Source organism: Pipistrellus kuhlii, unplaced genomic scaffold (assembly GCF_014108245.1).
Source record: "Pipistrellus kuhlii isolate mPipKuh1 unplaced genomic scaffold, mPipKuh1.p scaffold_m20_p_58, whole genome shotgun sequence".
In the NCBI taxonomy this organism is placed as follows: domain Eukaryota; kingdom Metazoa; phylum Chordata; class Mammalia; order Chiroptera; family Vespertilionidae; genus Pipistrellus; species Pipistrellus kuhlii.
The window spans coordinates 74,319-90,051 of NW_023425560.1; the positions used below are offsets into that span (position 1 = coordinate 74,319).

General features: G+C 53.5%; 2 protein-coding genes across 3 annotated transcripts in view; both read left to right on the top strand.

Moving 5' to 3' along the window:
* Positions 1-1,966, top strand: part of SPON2 (spondin 2) — a 17,900-nt gene extending 15,934 nt beyond the window's left edge. Inside the window, exon 7 of the mRNA XM_045573962.1 lies at positions 1,957-1,966. The gene's annotated coding sequence lies outside the window, so the exon portion shown is untranslated. The remainder of the gene's footprint in view (positions 1-1,956) is intronic.
* The window catches only part of LOC118707144 (transmembrane emp24 domain-containing protein 11), a 17,428-nt gene extending 5,289 nt beyond the window's left edge, over positions 1-12,139 (top strand). Inside the window, exons 2-5 of one of the 2 annotated variants that reach the window (XM_036417073.2) lie at positions 4,203-4,303; positions 9,622-9,747; positions 10,688-10,834; positions 11,872-12,139. In XM_036417073.2, the coding sequence (XP_036272966.1) occupies positions 4,203-4,303; positions 9,622-9,747; positions 10,688-10,834; positions 11,872-12,021 (524 nt within the window). In that variant the 3' untranslated portion in view covers positions 12,022-12,139. The remainder of the gene's footprint in view (positions 1-4,202; positions 4,304-9,621; positions 9,748-10,687; positions 10,835-11,871) is intronic. The other variant, XM_045573965.1, reaches the window with a different exon arrangement.
* The last annotated feature ends 3,594 nt before the right edge of the window (positions 12,140-15,733 follow it).

Here is a 15,733-nt window from a genome sequence, read left to right on the forward strand (position 1 = left end):
AGCGCGCCAAGTACACTGGCGTGCTGACAATGGGCCACTGACATTCATTCAGAACTCTGTATTGAACATGTACTGGGGGCCTTTCTACCACCCCACAAATCCTTACCAAGCTTCTACCCCGAGCCAAAGGCTGCCCTGGGCTCACGGCCAGGCCCCAGCAGCCCGCGGAGGAGGACACAGCACCAGCCTCAGCGAACAGACACGGGATGGCGACAGAGGAGCTGGCACAAGGGCAGGACCCGGAGTGGGCAAGTGTGGGAGTGACAGGAGCCAAGTCCCGGGCAGGGGAGGGCAGCCACCGGCAGACAGGGGCACCCCACCGGAGGCAGGCAGAGGGGGGCTGCACAGTGAGCACCAGGTGGCGGAAAGATGCTGTCCCCGCCGGAGGCCAGGGGGCCGTCTCAGGTGTGTGGGCTGCAGGAAGGGACTAAAAGACACGCTGAGCCTGGCTGGCTACCGCACAGGCTGCTCAGACGTGTGTGCGGGACGCCAGGAGAGACGGGCAGAGGCGCCCGGGGGGTCACGCACGCGGAAGCCTCCCACCATGTGGCCGTGTTCTCTTACTCAGTAAAGCCCCGAGTTCACTCCGCCTCTTCAATCTGTGGGCTTCCTCCTCTGAACAGATTTGGGGCTCCCAGCCTTCGTTTCTTCCAGTTTGCTTTACTGTGCTTTGCAGGTGTTGCATTTTTTACAAACTGAAGGTCAGACTCCACCAGCAAAGACTGTAACTCACTGGAGGCTCAGACGATGCCGGCGCTGTTAGCGTGGAAGTATTTTTAATTAGTATGCATGTTTTTAGGCGTGTGCTGTCACACCCGGACCACCGTACGGTGCACACGCTTCCCCGTGCGCTGGGACACCAGAGGTCACAGGACTCGTGCGCTGCCACATGCACTTCGGGCGTGTCTGCCTGACCTGCGGCATCTCCGAGGCGTGGCTGCACTTCTCCCCCGGACCTTGTTCAGGTCCATGAGCCCCCTCCCCCACTCAGTTCCTTTTCATTTAACAGATTTCATTACTTCTCTTGGCCCAACTTCAAGATCACTGACTCTTTTTCTTTTGTCTACCGTCTTTTAGTGAGTCTATCTGGTACGTTTTCAGCGTCGAATATTGTATTTTTCCTATTCTGTGTCCACTTTTTCTTTTATACCTTCTACTCTTTTGCTGAGAATTCCTATTTTTCTATCATTTAAAGGGTGTTCCAACTTCTAGCTGATGCATTTTTATGACGGCTGTTTAGAATTTCTGTCAGATAATTCCAACATCTGTGTCATTAGGATGTTGGTGTCTGCTAACCATCTTTTCTCATTCAAATTGAGACTTTCCTGGTTCTTGGCTTGGAGAGTAACCCTGTAATGTAACGTATCCTGGACAGTTTGAGCGTTATGTGTGACTCTGAATTCCATCTAATTACTGTTTCAGTAGGCAGCCGGCCCATTCAGACTCTGCACGCGTGCTCCACGTCGGCCCACCTAACACCCGGCAGCGTTCCACAGGGCAGGTGGGCCCTCTGAGCCTCTGCCACGCTGGGCCCGGGTGGCTATGGCACCGGCCGCTCAGACGTGTGTGCAGGACGCCGGGCGAGGTCTTCAGGGCCCCTTTCTCCAGCTCCCGCCTCTGTGACCCTCCCTCAGCGCTCTGGGGCTGAAGTGGGACGGTGCCTCTTTACAGTCCTCCAGTGCAGGGCGGGCCTCAACATCAGACGTGTCCGGGGGAGGAGAGCAATTGCTTCCACCTGGGGCAGGGCAGGTAGGCGTGCAGGGGCTGCATCCTGCAGGATCCTTTGACCAGGATGACATATTGGGAGTGGGTTTTCTCACTTCCTTCCCCCCGACTCTCTAATCTGGTCTGGCTCCCAGGTGAGACTGTGTAGTGTGGGAAAAACAAACTGAATGCACTGCTGAGTCATGCTGAGTCAGTGAGCTTGCTTTTCCATCTTGCAGAGTTTGCTGCCAGCTGCCCAGCACTCAGTTGTAATTAGCAGGAGGAAGAGGTGGAATAGACTTGCTCCATCTTTTCCAGAACCATCTATGATACTTCTTAAAAGACCTTAAGGCGGACCGTTCTAAAAACGGCAGCGTATACAGTCAGCAGACTTCTAAAGGGAGGAGGGCAGGTCTATGCAAAAGACCCCGAGGGTCACAGTCGCTCAGGGTGCAGGCTGCAGCCTCCACCCAGGACATGCTCTCTCGGTGCCCTGCAGGGTCCCCACTTCCAGAGCCGCCCCTGCCGCTGCGTGAGGGAAGGGCTCCCATCTCAGGTCCCTGTCAGGGCTGGCCGCTTGCCTCCCACAAGGCCGTGTGCGCGGGAGACCTCTGGCTTTCGCAGCGGGTGACTTTGGTGGTGATTCTGCCTCTGCAGCGTGGTCCTGGACGGCTCGCGGCTGTGACTCTCTCTCTGAGACTGGGCTCCCAGCTTGAACAACAGGGACAGTAACACAGACTCCAGCATTCTGCACAGCCCCCGCACTAGCACCTGGTCCACACCACCTGGACTGCAACAGCCTCCAGCTTCCACTCCTGACCCTTCCTCCTCCTTTTCTCCACACAATAAAATCTCAAAATGAAAACCACTTTTCACTCCTCCAACCAATAGCTTCCCCAGATCCCTACAACGGACCTGTAGGCCCTCCCTGGTCTGGCCCCGGCTCTCCCGTCACCCATCTCCCTGCTAAGCATTCTCTCCCTGCTAACCTCCCTCCGGCCATCGGCTGTTTCTCAGACAGCGAGCACGCCCCTGCCCAGGACCTCTGCACGTGCTGCTGCACAGACGGCCCTTTCGCCGGGTGTGTATGTGTGTGTGTGTGTGTGTGTGTGTGTGAGGGGCAGCGCCACGTGGTGCTGAGGGAAAAGGCACATGCTGCTGGCTCTGAACCCCGAGTCTGCCACGTGCCAGGATGTGACCTCTGGCAAACGGCTTTTTCTGTGCTGTGGCTTCGTCGTCTGCAAAGCATCATAAGAACAGGCCCCGCAGCCCTGGCGGGTGGCTCGGTCGGTTAGAGCATCATCCTGAAACACCGGTAAGTTCGAGTTCTGTCCCTGGCCAGGGCACATACAACAGCCAACCAAAGAAGGAATAAATAAGTGGACAACAAATCCATGTTTCGTTATTTCTCCCTTCTCCTCACTTTCTAAAGATCGATTTTAAAAAATAATACCTAACTATATAAAGTTGTCGTTAAAATTCAGATTATGTGTGAATTCCTTAGAAAGGTGCTTGGCACACAATTAGCACGGAGTGTGATAGAAACATCACTTTCATGTGACATTTCTAAGTGTAAACAGTATAAAACTGTCTATCTCTACGCCCTCTTCTCAGGCCTCTGCTCGAGGCCAGCAAGCCCCCCGACGCCCCACAGCGTCCTCGGGTCCCTAGCCCGCGGCCGCGACCTGCTCCCATCCGCCCAGCGCTCCGACACTGGGAGCCCGTCTGCTCGCTGTCACTGCTGCGGGAAAGCTCCCCGGACAGACGCTGTCCGTTCTGCTCCCGTCCTCAGCTCCGGGAGCAGGCCCCGGCCCGTGACACACGTGTCACACAGGGGGGTGGAGGAAGGAATGCATGGGTACCAACACTTTCCTAAGAGCACGCTTTGAGGACGCACACGGCAGTGAGTGTTAAATGCTAACAGTGCCCGGCGGACATAGGTGTTAGCCAGCTCTTCCTGCAATCGCACCTCTGGAGGCCGAGGGGGAAGCTGAGCCACGGGAGGCTTATCGGGTCCGGAGGGAGAAGGCGGGGGCCCTTCGGCAGCCCCAGCTCAGCAGGAGCCCGTGGAGACAAAAGCCTCGGGCAGGCACACACCTATGCGTGGAGAAGGGATGGTGCGGAGAGCTCAGGGTGAGTGGGGTCGGGGAGACACGGAGGCGGAACTCGAGGAGGTGCTGGAGGAGGCCCTGCACGGCCACGCCGGGTCAGGCTCTGGCGGAAGCTTCGTAGCCGTCTTGCCTGCAGCCCCGCTGAGCCCGCAGAGGACTGAACTGGTCCCCTCCTCGCTGCACAGAAACTCGGGCTCCGGGCGGCGACACCACCGTAGACAAGCAACCGGGACCAACGGCTCAAACCTTCCACAGATTCCGGTTTTCCGTCCCTGCCATGTGACCCACGTGTGTACACGGCTGTAAAGCACGGGCGTGTGGCGGTGATCACGGTAGCCGGGCCTGCCGGTTCCCCTGTGACCTGCCGTGTCTTATGCTCTGAAACAGGCTCCTTCAAGCTGCAGCAATGGGACGTGGCTGGACAGGACTTCCTGGAATCGGCGCCCGGCCTGGGGCTCTTTGTGACCGTCACAACCTACAGCGAGGAGGTAAGACGCTCTCACGTCATGTCACTCCCGTGTTCCCGGCCCTAAAACTCACAGGCGCGTATCCCCAGGAATGCTTAAAATCTCCGCGTGAGCACGCATCAACCAGCATTTTCACTTTCTAACATTCAGTCAGGCACTGCACCAGGCACAGAGGGAGCCTGCTATCACAGCCTCGTCTAGCTGATGCCCGCACAGAGAGAGTTTAAAAACAACACAAACCGAGTTGTGCTGGCTGGGCCTGCTGGGCAGAGGGCACCCACGGGGACAATGCGACCCAATGCTTCTGCCGGGGCCACACACACCCCCTCCCCTGAGGGCCAGGCAGGGCAGCTCCCTCGGGGCCTGGCCAGGCCCCCCATTCCTCGGCAGCCTCTGGGCCTGTCTGGCCTCTCTGGGAGTTAGCAAAGGGCCAGGAGAGGCCTCCTGACCAAGGGGAGCAGACGGGTGTTGGAATCAGAGCCAAGGTACAGTGCAGACTGCCTCTCGGCTGAGTCCTGGACAGGACACTGGTCTGCGTGACCCTCCACTTTCCGTCCGCACGATGGATAGAAGGACGTCCACCCCTGGCCAGCCAGCCCAAGGTGCTCTGACCTGCTCGGTGAGCACCGCTGCCACGTGACTGCCTAGTCCTGTGATGGCTCACAGGGAGCAGACGGTGTGGAGCGCCGCCTGGTGGAACAGGCACCTCCCTGCGCGGAGAGGAACTCGGTGTAAGCAGGACAACGTTCCTCTTCTCATGAAAACGAGGGGTACCTGGGCCTGGCGTAGGGCAGACGTGTGACACCCTGCTTGTGTGGAGGCTGGGGCGGTCGCTGGCGACGCCAGTCCAGCTGGACGAGTGGGCAGTGGTTCCTGCTGAGGTAGGTTCTTCTCTTGGCGCACTGGGCACCTCCCTCCTAGCAGGGCCACGGGCCCCGCTCCCTCCTCCAGTCTCCTGTCCTCCCTGCACTCCACCTCCCGTGGCCCTTGTCAGGGTCCCAGGGCCCAGGTCTCTCGCTCTTTCCCAAGGAGTCTTTCATGAGCAATCTGGAACGGTCTCCGCCGAGTTACTAAAACCAGAACCCGAATCCTAGTTGGGCTGAAAACTGTCACAGGAAAATCTGTTTACTGTTATTAAGGCAGAAGGTCTGTTCCTCAACACAACCGCCTGAGAGAGGAGCTACGTTCTGCTCATTCTGCAAACACCCAACACGTCTCACTGTGGGCCTACTGCATGCCCGGCCCTCTGCTTGGCCTAGGAGAGACCAAACTCTTCATCTTCAGGCCTCCTTTCCAGGAAGGCCCTTGCGTTTGGAATATGATAAGAAACGGCAACACCCTAATGGTTTGGCTTAGTGGATAGAACGTCGGCCTGCAGACCGAAAGGTCCCAGGTTCAATTCCGATCAAGCGCTTGATCCCCAGTGTGGGGCGTGCAGGGGGCAGCTAACCAATTATTCTCTCTCATCATTGATGTTTCTATCTCTCTTTCCCTTTCACTTCCTCTGAAATCAATAATAATATATTTTTTAAAAAGAAGAAGAAATGGCTCTAGTCTCAGCATTTCGTATAAGATCAGATCCCCATTTAAGATACCTATCGGCACCCCCACAGGACAATGGGGGTTTGGGGTCCTCTGAGTTGTGTCCATTCATGTGACTGACAGCTTAATAGGATAACATGCGTATGCAGGGCAGAACACATCAGCAATGCATATGTACCACACATACATGTCTCCTGTGCTCCATTTCTCACTATTCCGTGTCCAATATTCCTATTCCATGTTGTGGAAGAAAACCTGTTGTTCTGAGAGATTACATGACAGACACGAGCTCACCACCAGCAAGTGGCAACAATGAGAGTTAAACTCGTGTATGTGTGTCTTTTCCAACACACCAATCAGCAGGCATTCGGCGTGTGTGCTGACTTGACTGTGCCCTGGAAGTAGACTGTGCAGAGCCTGAAGCAGACAGGAAGCTGAAGCTCAGACACCGAATGTGATAACCAGCAGTCACAATGCTTTTTCAGAGAAGAGTTCTCTGTTACTCATTTAAAATCAGAAATCCACGGCAAAATCAGACCTTTGAATGCCGCCTATTCAATAAAATCTCCCAATCAAGCCTGGCTGGGGTGGAGTAGTGGACTGAGGGTTGTCCAGTGCAGGGGTCACTGGTTTGATTCCCAGTCAGGGCACATTCTAGGATTGGGGGCTTGTTCCCCACTGCGGGTGTGCAAAAGGCAGCTGCTCTCATTGATGTTTCTTTTTTTTAAAGTATTTTTTAAAATATTTTTTATTGATTTGGGAGTGGGAGAAAGAGACAGAAACACCAGTGATGAGAGAGAATCATTGATGGGCTACCTCTGGCATGCCCCACACTGGGGATTGAGCTCACAACCCGTGCATGTGCCCTGACTGGGAATCCAACTGTGATCTCCTGGCTCATAGGTCAATGTTCAACCACTGAATCACATCAGCCAGGCTTCATATATTTTTATGGATTTCAGAGAGAAAGGGAGAGGGAGCGACAGAAACATCAATGGTGAGAGAGAATCATCAGCTATACTCTTTTTGTAAACATTTTTTTTAATGGTTGCCCCAGGGTTTGCAATATGTATTTGCTACTAGTCCAAGGCCACTTTCAAACAACACCCTGTCACTTCACAGCAAGTGCCTTACAAGCACTCGTTATCCCTAAGGCGTCTTCCCACTGCTGCCATTCATTTCACTGGCACAGTCAGTACTGCTGTTATTGTGAACAACTGTGATGTGTCAGATCATAAAGAAAAATTAAGTGTTAAAGTTTACTTTCACTTACTCCTCCTCTAATGCTCTTCTGTTCTTTATGTAGATCCAAGTTTCTGACCTGTTTTGTTTTCTTTTTCTCTGAAGAACTTAATTAACATCTCTTGCCTGGCAGGTCTATCAGTGACAAATTCCCTCGATTTTTTGTTTATCTGAGAAAATCTTTGTTTCTCCTTCACTTTTGAAGGAGACTTTTGCAGGATACAGAATTCTATGATGGCACAGTTTTCTCTCTCTCTCTCTCTCTCTCTCTCTCTCTCTCTCTCTCTCTCTCCCCTCTCTCTACTTACTTGATGGATGCTAAGGGTTTCCCCTCTGGTTTCTTTCATGAGTGTATCTTTAGTATCTGCAGTTTCAACATAACATGTTTGGCCATCTATCCTGCTTGGTGCTCTCTGCGCTTCCTGCTCTGTGGCTTGGCACAGACATGACTGTGGAGGAAGTTCTCGGTCACTGATGCTTTACGTGTTTCTTCTGTTCCTCTCTTCCCCCTCAGGGGTTCCCACTGTGTGTTACACCTTCTGCAGCTGTCCCATGGTCCCTCTGATTTCTCTTGGCTTTCAGTTTTGGAAGTTCCTGTGGACCTATCCTCAAGCTCCGAGGCTCTTTCTCACTGTGTCCCGTCTCCTAAGGAGCCCGTCGGAGGCCTTCTTCACTCTGCAATCCTTACCTCCCGAGTTTCTTTCTGATTCCTCCTTCGGCCTTCCGCCTCTCTGCTCACACTGCCATCTGCTCTAGCATAGTGTCTACTTTTTTCATTAGAGCCCTTAGCACATTAGTCATAGTTTTTCTAAATTCCTGTTCTGATCACTCCAATATCCCAGCATGTCTGAATGTGATCCTGTCTCTTCACACCGTGTCTCTTGGCTTTTAACGTGCCTCGTGATGGTGGTAAGCTGCACATGGCGTAATGGGCGAAGGGAACCCGGAACTGGTTCCCACAGCGGTTCTTCTCCGGCAAATTGTATTCTTGGTATTTCCTTGTTCTTCTCTCCGGTTTTGGAGGCAGCAGTTTGCCCTGTGACCTCAATTCTCTGACAGATCTAAGAAGTGATTTCCTTCTGTCCAGCTTTTTACTCGCTGTTAGGACAAAACTGCTTCTATGCCAGACTAGAAGTCCTATACCTGTTTTAAAATCCCAAACAATAGATAAATAAACCAAAGTCCCCAACAATTTGGTGTGTTCTTTACAATTCTCTTGTAAGCACGTGGAAACATATATATGTATTCGTTCTTTTATAAATGATGCCTTTTTTACAAAAAGAGGATCCTACACAGACTGCTCTACCACAGGATATGATGATCACCTTCTATAGAGATATGGATAGCCTATATAATAAAAGGATAATATGCAAATTGTCCTCTCAGGAGTTATACTGACCTGGAGTTTGGCCACTCGCTACGACGTATGCTGACCACCAGGGGGCAGCATGGAATGAAAGTAGGCCCCAGCCCCAGCCAGCAGCCAGCAGCCAGCAGCCAGCAGCCAGGGGAAGGGAGGCCCAGATCAGCCCTGGTCACCGGCAGGGTATAGGGACTCTATCCACGCATGAATTTCATGCACTGAGACTCTAGTAATATACTAGTGGCCTGGTGCACAAAATCCATGCACATTAAAAGGGAATTAATTAGAAGAAACATTTTAATATTGCTATTTGCCCTTTTCTCTATAATAGAAGTGTCAGAAATGAAAGAAAATTAGTAACATGTATATGAAAATCTCCCTCCTGTCAGGGGTGCGCCATGGGACCCAGAGTCAGGTCCCCGCCCACCACCCGCACACACTTTGAAAATGCAGGAGACCCAGACCCACCAGCCCTACCCCCATCGGGTGAGACCCAGACCTGGCTGGCCCCACCCCCATTAAGCCCCTCTGGCAGGGGGGCAGCCTCAGGTCCCCCAGCCCGGCAGGGGGCGGAGGCACAGCCTCATGTCCTTGGCCAGGTGCGGGGAGGGGGGGAGGGGCAGGGGGGGCACATACTTGGGTTACAGGTTTGATCCTGTTGGGGCACATACAGGTGGCAACTGATCGATATATCTCTCCCACATCAATGTTTCTCTCTCTCCTTCCCTTCCTCTCTAAAACTAATGGAAATATCCTCAGATAAAGATTTAAAAAAAATTAATGTAATGTTTCTACTATGAATAACATCACACTGGATATCCTTTTTATGGAAACTTTATCTACGTGTAAACTTCTGTGGGTAGAACTGCTGGGTCACTGGTTACACACATTTTAATAATCAACACAGAGTGCCAAAGTGCTCTCCGGTAAGGTTGCTCAATTCCGAAAACAGTATTTGGCAACACGTCCTTGGGCACTTGTAAATTGTTGCCAACCTGGTCACAAACAAGGGCTATCGTACGGTGGTTTGTATTTGTATTTTTATTTTTATTTTTATGAAGCCTGGGTATTTTTCATGTTTGATTTCTTCTTTGGGAATGGCACACTTTTTACTAGATGTACAGAAAAGACTCGTTTTTAAGAATGGCAACAGAGAACAATAAACTTACACTGTGGAAATCCTCCATCCTAGGTATTACTGTCCAAGCTGTATGGCCCACAAGGAATGTTCCACTTCACTTCCCACTCCCCTGGCGAACACATCATTTGCTTAGAATCTAATTCCACGAGGCTCGTGTCCTTTGGAGGCAGTAAGCTGGTGAGTCCGCCCCACGTCGCGGCTGCTGAGCACAGTGTCAGCGCTATTCCGGCGACATCAGTATGCAGAGCCGTGACCCGGGCCGGCTCGAAACCTGGTAAAGCCCTGCGCCCAGGCCTCAGCGCGCAGCCACGGAGGCGCTGGGAAGCTTGGACGGGGTTCAGAGGAGCGCCACCAGGTTGATTAAAGGCTTGAAAAGTAAGAACTGTGAGGGGAGATTAAAGGAACTGTGATTATTCAGGCTTGAAAACAAGTGAGGGCTGAGGGTGAATTAATAATGGAATCCCAATAAATAAAACCCTTCACGGTGGATGGTGATTGCTATTTCCTAAATGTGCTGGGAACTAAGGAGGAGAATGTGTACTTTAGCATCGGAAACCCAGTTGTGTGTAAAGAAGCTTTGCTGGGAGTAATCAGGTTCTCAGCACCAAACGCATGTGCCTGGTAGTAAATCTGATGCCCAGGAGGGTGTGAGCCCTCGGGGCGGGAGGTGAGCTTTCAGTGCGTTGTTATTACAAAGAGGACTGCTGAGCAAAACGGGGGACAGCGTGGCAGTGAGGGGAGGGGGGATGCAGAGCTTGGGGCTGCCTGCTCTTGAAAGGGGGGGAAGGAAGGAGAGGAACTGAGGACACGAAGAGAGAGAGGAGAAAGGGGAGCTGTTTTAAAAGCGCGCTTCTTGCCGAGACCGGTTTGGCTCAATGGATAGAGCGTCGGCTTGGGGACTGAAGGGTCCCGGGTTCGATTCCGGTCAAGGGCATGTACCTTGGTTGCAGGCATATCCCCAGTAGAGGGTGTGCAAGAGGCAGCTGATCGATGACTCTCTCTCATCGATGTTTCTAACTCTCTATCTCTCTCCCTTCCTCTCTGTACAAAATCAATAAAACATATTTTTTAAAAATAATAATAAATAAAGGCGCGCTTTTTCGTTCTGTTTGCACAGCGGATCCACTTGGACATCCGCGTCGGAGAGCATGGCCTCGATGCTGCCATCGCTCAGGCCAAGGACAAAGTTAACGAAGTCAGCTTCAAGCTTGAACATCTAATTGAGCAAGTTGAGCAAATAGTCAGAGAACAAAACTATCAAAGGGTCAGTCTGCCTGTCCGGCTCATTTTCTCTCTTCCTGCCAGGAATGCAATTCCGCAGACCAAGTCCCTGAACCGAGGAAAGAATAAACTGCGTGCTCCTTGGTCCTTCCCTCTGGGCCACACTGCGTGTCCTAACCACAGGCAGTTCTGTCCCCTGGTCAGCAGGCTCCTCTGGGGCCGGGGGCTGCGGCCCACACACCTTCGGGGTGTGAGTTTACAGAATGGATGAGTGAGTGCTTTACGGATCTGACGAGGCTGAGCATGCCCACGTCCTAAATCACAGTTTTGGTCCCCTGGCAGCATGAGTTTTCTGGGTCACTGCACCCACTGGACTCTGGCTCAAAACTGCTCCACCAAACAATAACCTCGTGTCGTCTCTGGGCCTCAGTGCCCTCATCTGGACATGAGATGAGGGCAGGTGTGCCGGACACAGAGTCCAGCTTAGAGAAAAGTGAGAATTCAAACCATGAAAATATTGGGTAACGTTCACTTTGCATAATAGAGACAGATGTATAGAGAAATAGATCAAGTTCTGGATATTTTACACCAAAATACAAAAATGTCTTAAAAGGTTGGTTCTTAATCCTTGTCTTTGCTAACACCACACCTGGCTTAGGAAATCAGAGATGACACTTTGGTATAAGATACGAATTGAGAAACATCAAATACTTTGTTTTTTATTTGTTTGTATTTTTGTGTGTGTGTTTTATATCAAATACTTTGAATGCATACAGCACTTTCCCCTCAAACTCAGGCAGTAAGTTCTTTAAGAAACTGCCCTGGTTGGTGTGCTAAGTGGTTAAAGCTTCCGGCCCCCTCACCAAAGGGTTGTGGGTTCAATTCCCAGTCAAGGACACATTCCTGGGTTGCAGGTTCAATACCCTCCTCTCTCTCTTTCTCTCTCTCCACCTCCTCCCTCCCTTCCACTCTCTCTAAAAAAGATCAATGGAAATATCCTTAGGTGAGGATTAACAACAAAAAGCAAAAAAAGAAAAGAAAGAAAAAGAAACTAAACCTGCCTATTTCTCTTCTGTATAGGACCGTGAAGAAAATTTCCGAATGACCAGTGAAGACACAAATAGCAATGTTTTATGGTGGGCTTTTGCACAAACATTAATCTTTATCTCAGTCGGAATTTTCCAAATGAAGTACCTTAAAGACTTCTTTATAGCTAAGAAGCTTGTTTAAAATGCTAATAAAGACAGATAACTATCTGATGATTTGCATAACATTTGAGTTAATAAATCAAAATACATTCATGAATGTGTATTACAGCATATCCTTAAATAACATCATTTTGTTTAATATCATCTATATACATAAATAGACCAAACAGCAAACTGAACAAGCGAACAAGTCACTATGATGCTCACTGACCACCAGGGGGCACACATGGAACATGGCAGGCACTGGCCATGGCAGGATGGTGGAGCAGGTGACCGGGGTGAGGCCCTGGTCACTGTCATCGGGGTGAGCCTCTGGTGGTTATTGAAAATTCTTTGCTCCCATGTGCCGTGGTCCTGCCCGGCACTCCCACCCACTGCCCGTGCCCTGTGCTGGCCCTGATTGCTCAGTGCTGTCAGCCAGTGTGAGTGGCGGCTGCAGGCCCTGATCACCCCTGAGGAATTCTCCCCCTCCCCCTGCTCCTGAGCGGTAATCAGGGCAGCAGCTGCTTGCACCCACAGCTGGCGCTGACCCCAATCGCTCCACACTGTCAGCGGGTGTGAGTGAGGCTGGTGCCATCAGTGTGTGGGAGCAGCGGCAACGGGAGCAGGGCTTCCAGCAGACAGGGGACCTGAGGCCATGGTGGGCAGGGCTGGGTGGGGGTGCGGAAGATGGGCCAAGACCTGCCTCTGTGCCCACCACAGCCTCGCAGCCCACAGTTCCTTTCAAGATGCAGGAATTCATGCACTGGGCCTCTGGTTTTGTTATAATGTTGTTAAAGAAAAATGTTTCATTATACGTCATTTTGTTTAAAGTTACAATTTCCAAGAACCTGTCGACAACATCACATGACTCCAGTGGTCAGAGGTTGAGGTTATAGAAGTCTAACACCAATAAGAGGCTGCTTTGAAACGTGGCTCCTGGGTTTGATGGGTAAGCGCATCGTCAGTTCTTAGTTCAAACGGCGTATGCCAGCACTGCCCAACAGAAATGAAGTCTCAGCCACATGGCAACGCTGAAGTTTTCTGCTTGTCACATAACGAAGGTTTTAAAAACCAGCAAAATTAACCCCGGTGACACATACTTAGCCCATTATATCAAAAATGGGCCAGCAGCCAAAAGCGGTGTGGCTCAGTGGATAGAGGGTCAGCCTGCGGACTGAAAGGTTCAATTCTGGTCCAGGGCATGTATCTTGGTTGAGGGCACATCACTGGTAGGAGGTGTGCAGGAGGCAGCTGACCTGATGTTTCTCTATCATTGATGTTTCTAGCTCTCCCTCTACTTTCCTTTCTGTAGAAAATCAATACATTTTTTTAAATGGGCTAGCTGTGGTGGCTCAGTGGATTGAGCATTGTTCCATGGACCAGGAGGTCCCAGGTTCGATTCCCAGTCAGGACACAGCCTGGGTTGGGCTCCATCCCCAGTGTGGGGCATGCAGGGGGCAGCAAATTAATGAATCTCTCTCATCACTGATATTTCCATCTCTCCCTCTTCCTTCCACTCTGAAATCAATTTAAAAAAAAAAAAAAGTATATTTTTTAAAATGTTACCACTGCTGGTGGGTGTGGCGAAGTGATTGAGCACAGACCCCTGGACCACCAGGTCTTGGATGCCCCAACAGGGCACATGCCTGGGTTGCGCTCCACCCCCAGTAGGGGGCGTGCAGGAGGCAGCCCATCAATGTTGCTGTTTCTGTCTCTCCCTCTCCCTTTCTCTCTCTCTAAAATCAATACAAATGTGTTTTTTAATGTTACCACTTACATAGAAATAGCACAGATTGTTACTGCACTCCTTTTCCCATAAGAGGGCTTGGGAACCTGGGTATTATTTTATACTATTTTGTACTAGGCACACACCTCAGCTTAGACCAGGCACATCTCAGGTCATGGCCATGTCCCAGGAGCCACAGCCACATCTCAGGAATCACATCCCCATCCCAGGGGTCACAGCCATGTCACATGGTCAAACCCCATCCCAGGGGTCACAGCCATGTCACAGGGTCAAACCCCATCCCAGGGGTCACAGCCACGTCACAGGGTCAAACCCCATCCCAGGGGTCACAGCCACGTCACAGGGTCAAACCCCATCCCAGGGGTCACAGCCACGTCACAGGGTCAAACCCCATCCCAGGGGTCACAGCCACGTCACAGGGTCAAACCCCATCCCAGGGGTCACAGCCATGTCACAGGGTCAAACCCCATCCCAGGGGTCACAGCCACGTCACAGGGTCAAACCCCATCCCAGGGGTCACAGCCACGTCACAGGGTCAAACCCCATCCCAGGGGTCACAGCCACGTCACAGGGTCAAACCCCATCTCAGGGGTCACAGCCACGTCACAGGGTCAAACCCCATCCCAGGGGTCACAGCCCCGTCCCAGGGGTCACAGCCACATCTCAGGGGTCAGAGCCCCATCCCAGAGGTCAGAGCCACGTCTCAGGGGTCACAGCCCCGTCCCAGGGGTCACAGCCACAGTAGGACGGCCCACGCTGAGCGCAGAGCCATCCTGAACCTGCCCCGGACACCGCTCTCCTGCGCTGCAGCCACCGCCCAGGGCCTCTGAGAGGCGTGAACAGCTCGGGCCGCAGGCGGGCGGCTCCCACCCTGCGGAGAGAATGGCCGCACGTGGGGCAGCACCTAGCCCGGCCGGGCCCTCCGCGTACGCGAGGAGGCACGACCCACTGCCCACGGCGCACCTGGCTCTCAGGTCCCCCCCAGCACCCCCTCCTCCCTGCAACCCCCCGCCCCCCACCTCCACCTCCCTAATCCCCCAGCACCCCCTCCTCCCTGCACCCCCCACCCCCCACCCCCACCTCCCTAATCCCCCAGCACCCCCTCCTCCCGCAACCTCCCACCCCACCCCCACCTCCCTAATCCCCAGCACCCCCTCCTCCCTGCAAACCCCACCGCCCCGCCACCTCCACCTCCCTCCCTAATCCCCCAGCACCCCCTCCTCCTGCAACCCCTCGCCCCCCACCTCCACCTCCTAATCCCCCGCACACCAGCACCTCCTCCTGCCCTGCACCACCCCCGCCCCCCACCCTCCACCTCCCTATCCCCCAGCACCCCCTCCTCCCTGCATCCCCCACCCCCCCCTCCCTATCTCCCAGCACGCCACCCCTCCTCCTGCACCTCCCACCCCCTCCCCCTCCCTAATCCCCCAGCACCCCCTCCTCCCTGCACCCCCCACCCCCCACCTCCCTAATCTCCCAGCACCCCCTCCTCCCTGCAACCTCCCACCCCCACCTCCACCTCCCTAATCCCCCAGCACCCCCTCCTCCCTGCAACTCCCCACAGCGCCCCGCCTCCCATCACCTTCCGGAACCCCTGGCCACCCGTGTCCCCGCCGGCCTGCCTGGACCCACCCTTGCACTCAGTTACGGACAGAGACAGAGGCGGGGCCCCCTGGGCCTCACCTGCCCCTGCGGCCACGCTGACACCATACCTTTGCGAAGGCCCGGCCTGCGGCCCGCTGCCCTCAGGACAGTCCCGCGCCGGGAGGAGGTCCCGGTCCTCGAGCTTGTTGCTCCCCTAGAAGCGGCCGGAGTAGGGGAGACAGCACCCTCCACCCCCCACCCCCCGCGCGCCCTCAGGCTGGGGGTCTCGCTGGGGTTTTGGCGGGAGCACCGGCCGCTGGTGTGCATGCGCGAGGCTGTGGGCGCAGGCGCAGAGCTGCCTTGGGTGCAGGCCCGGATTTCCGGCCTGCCCGGGCCGCTGTGGCCTCACGTGCGGGCCGCG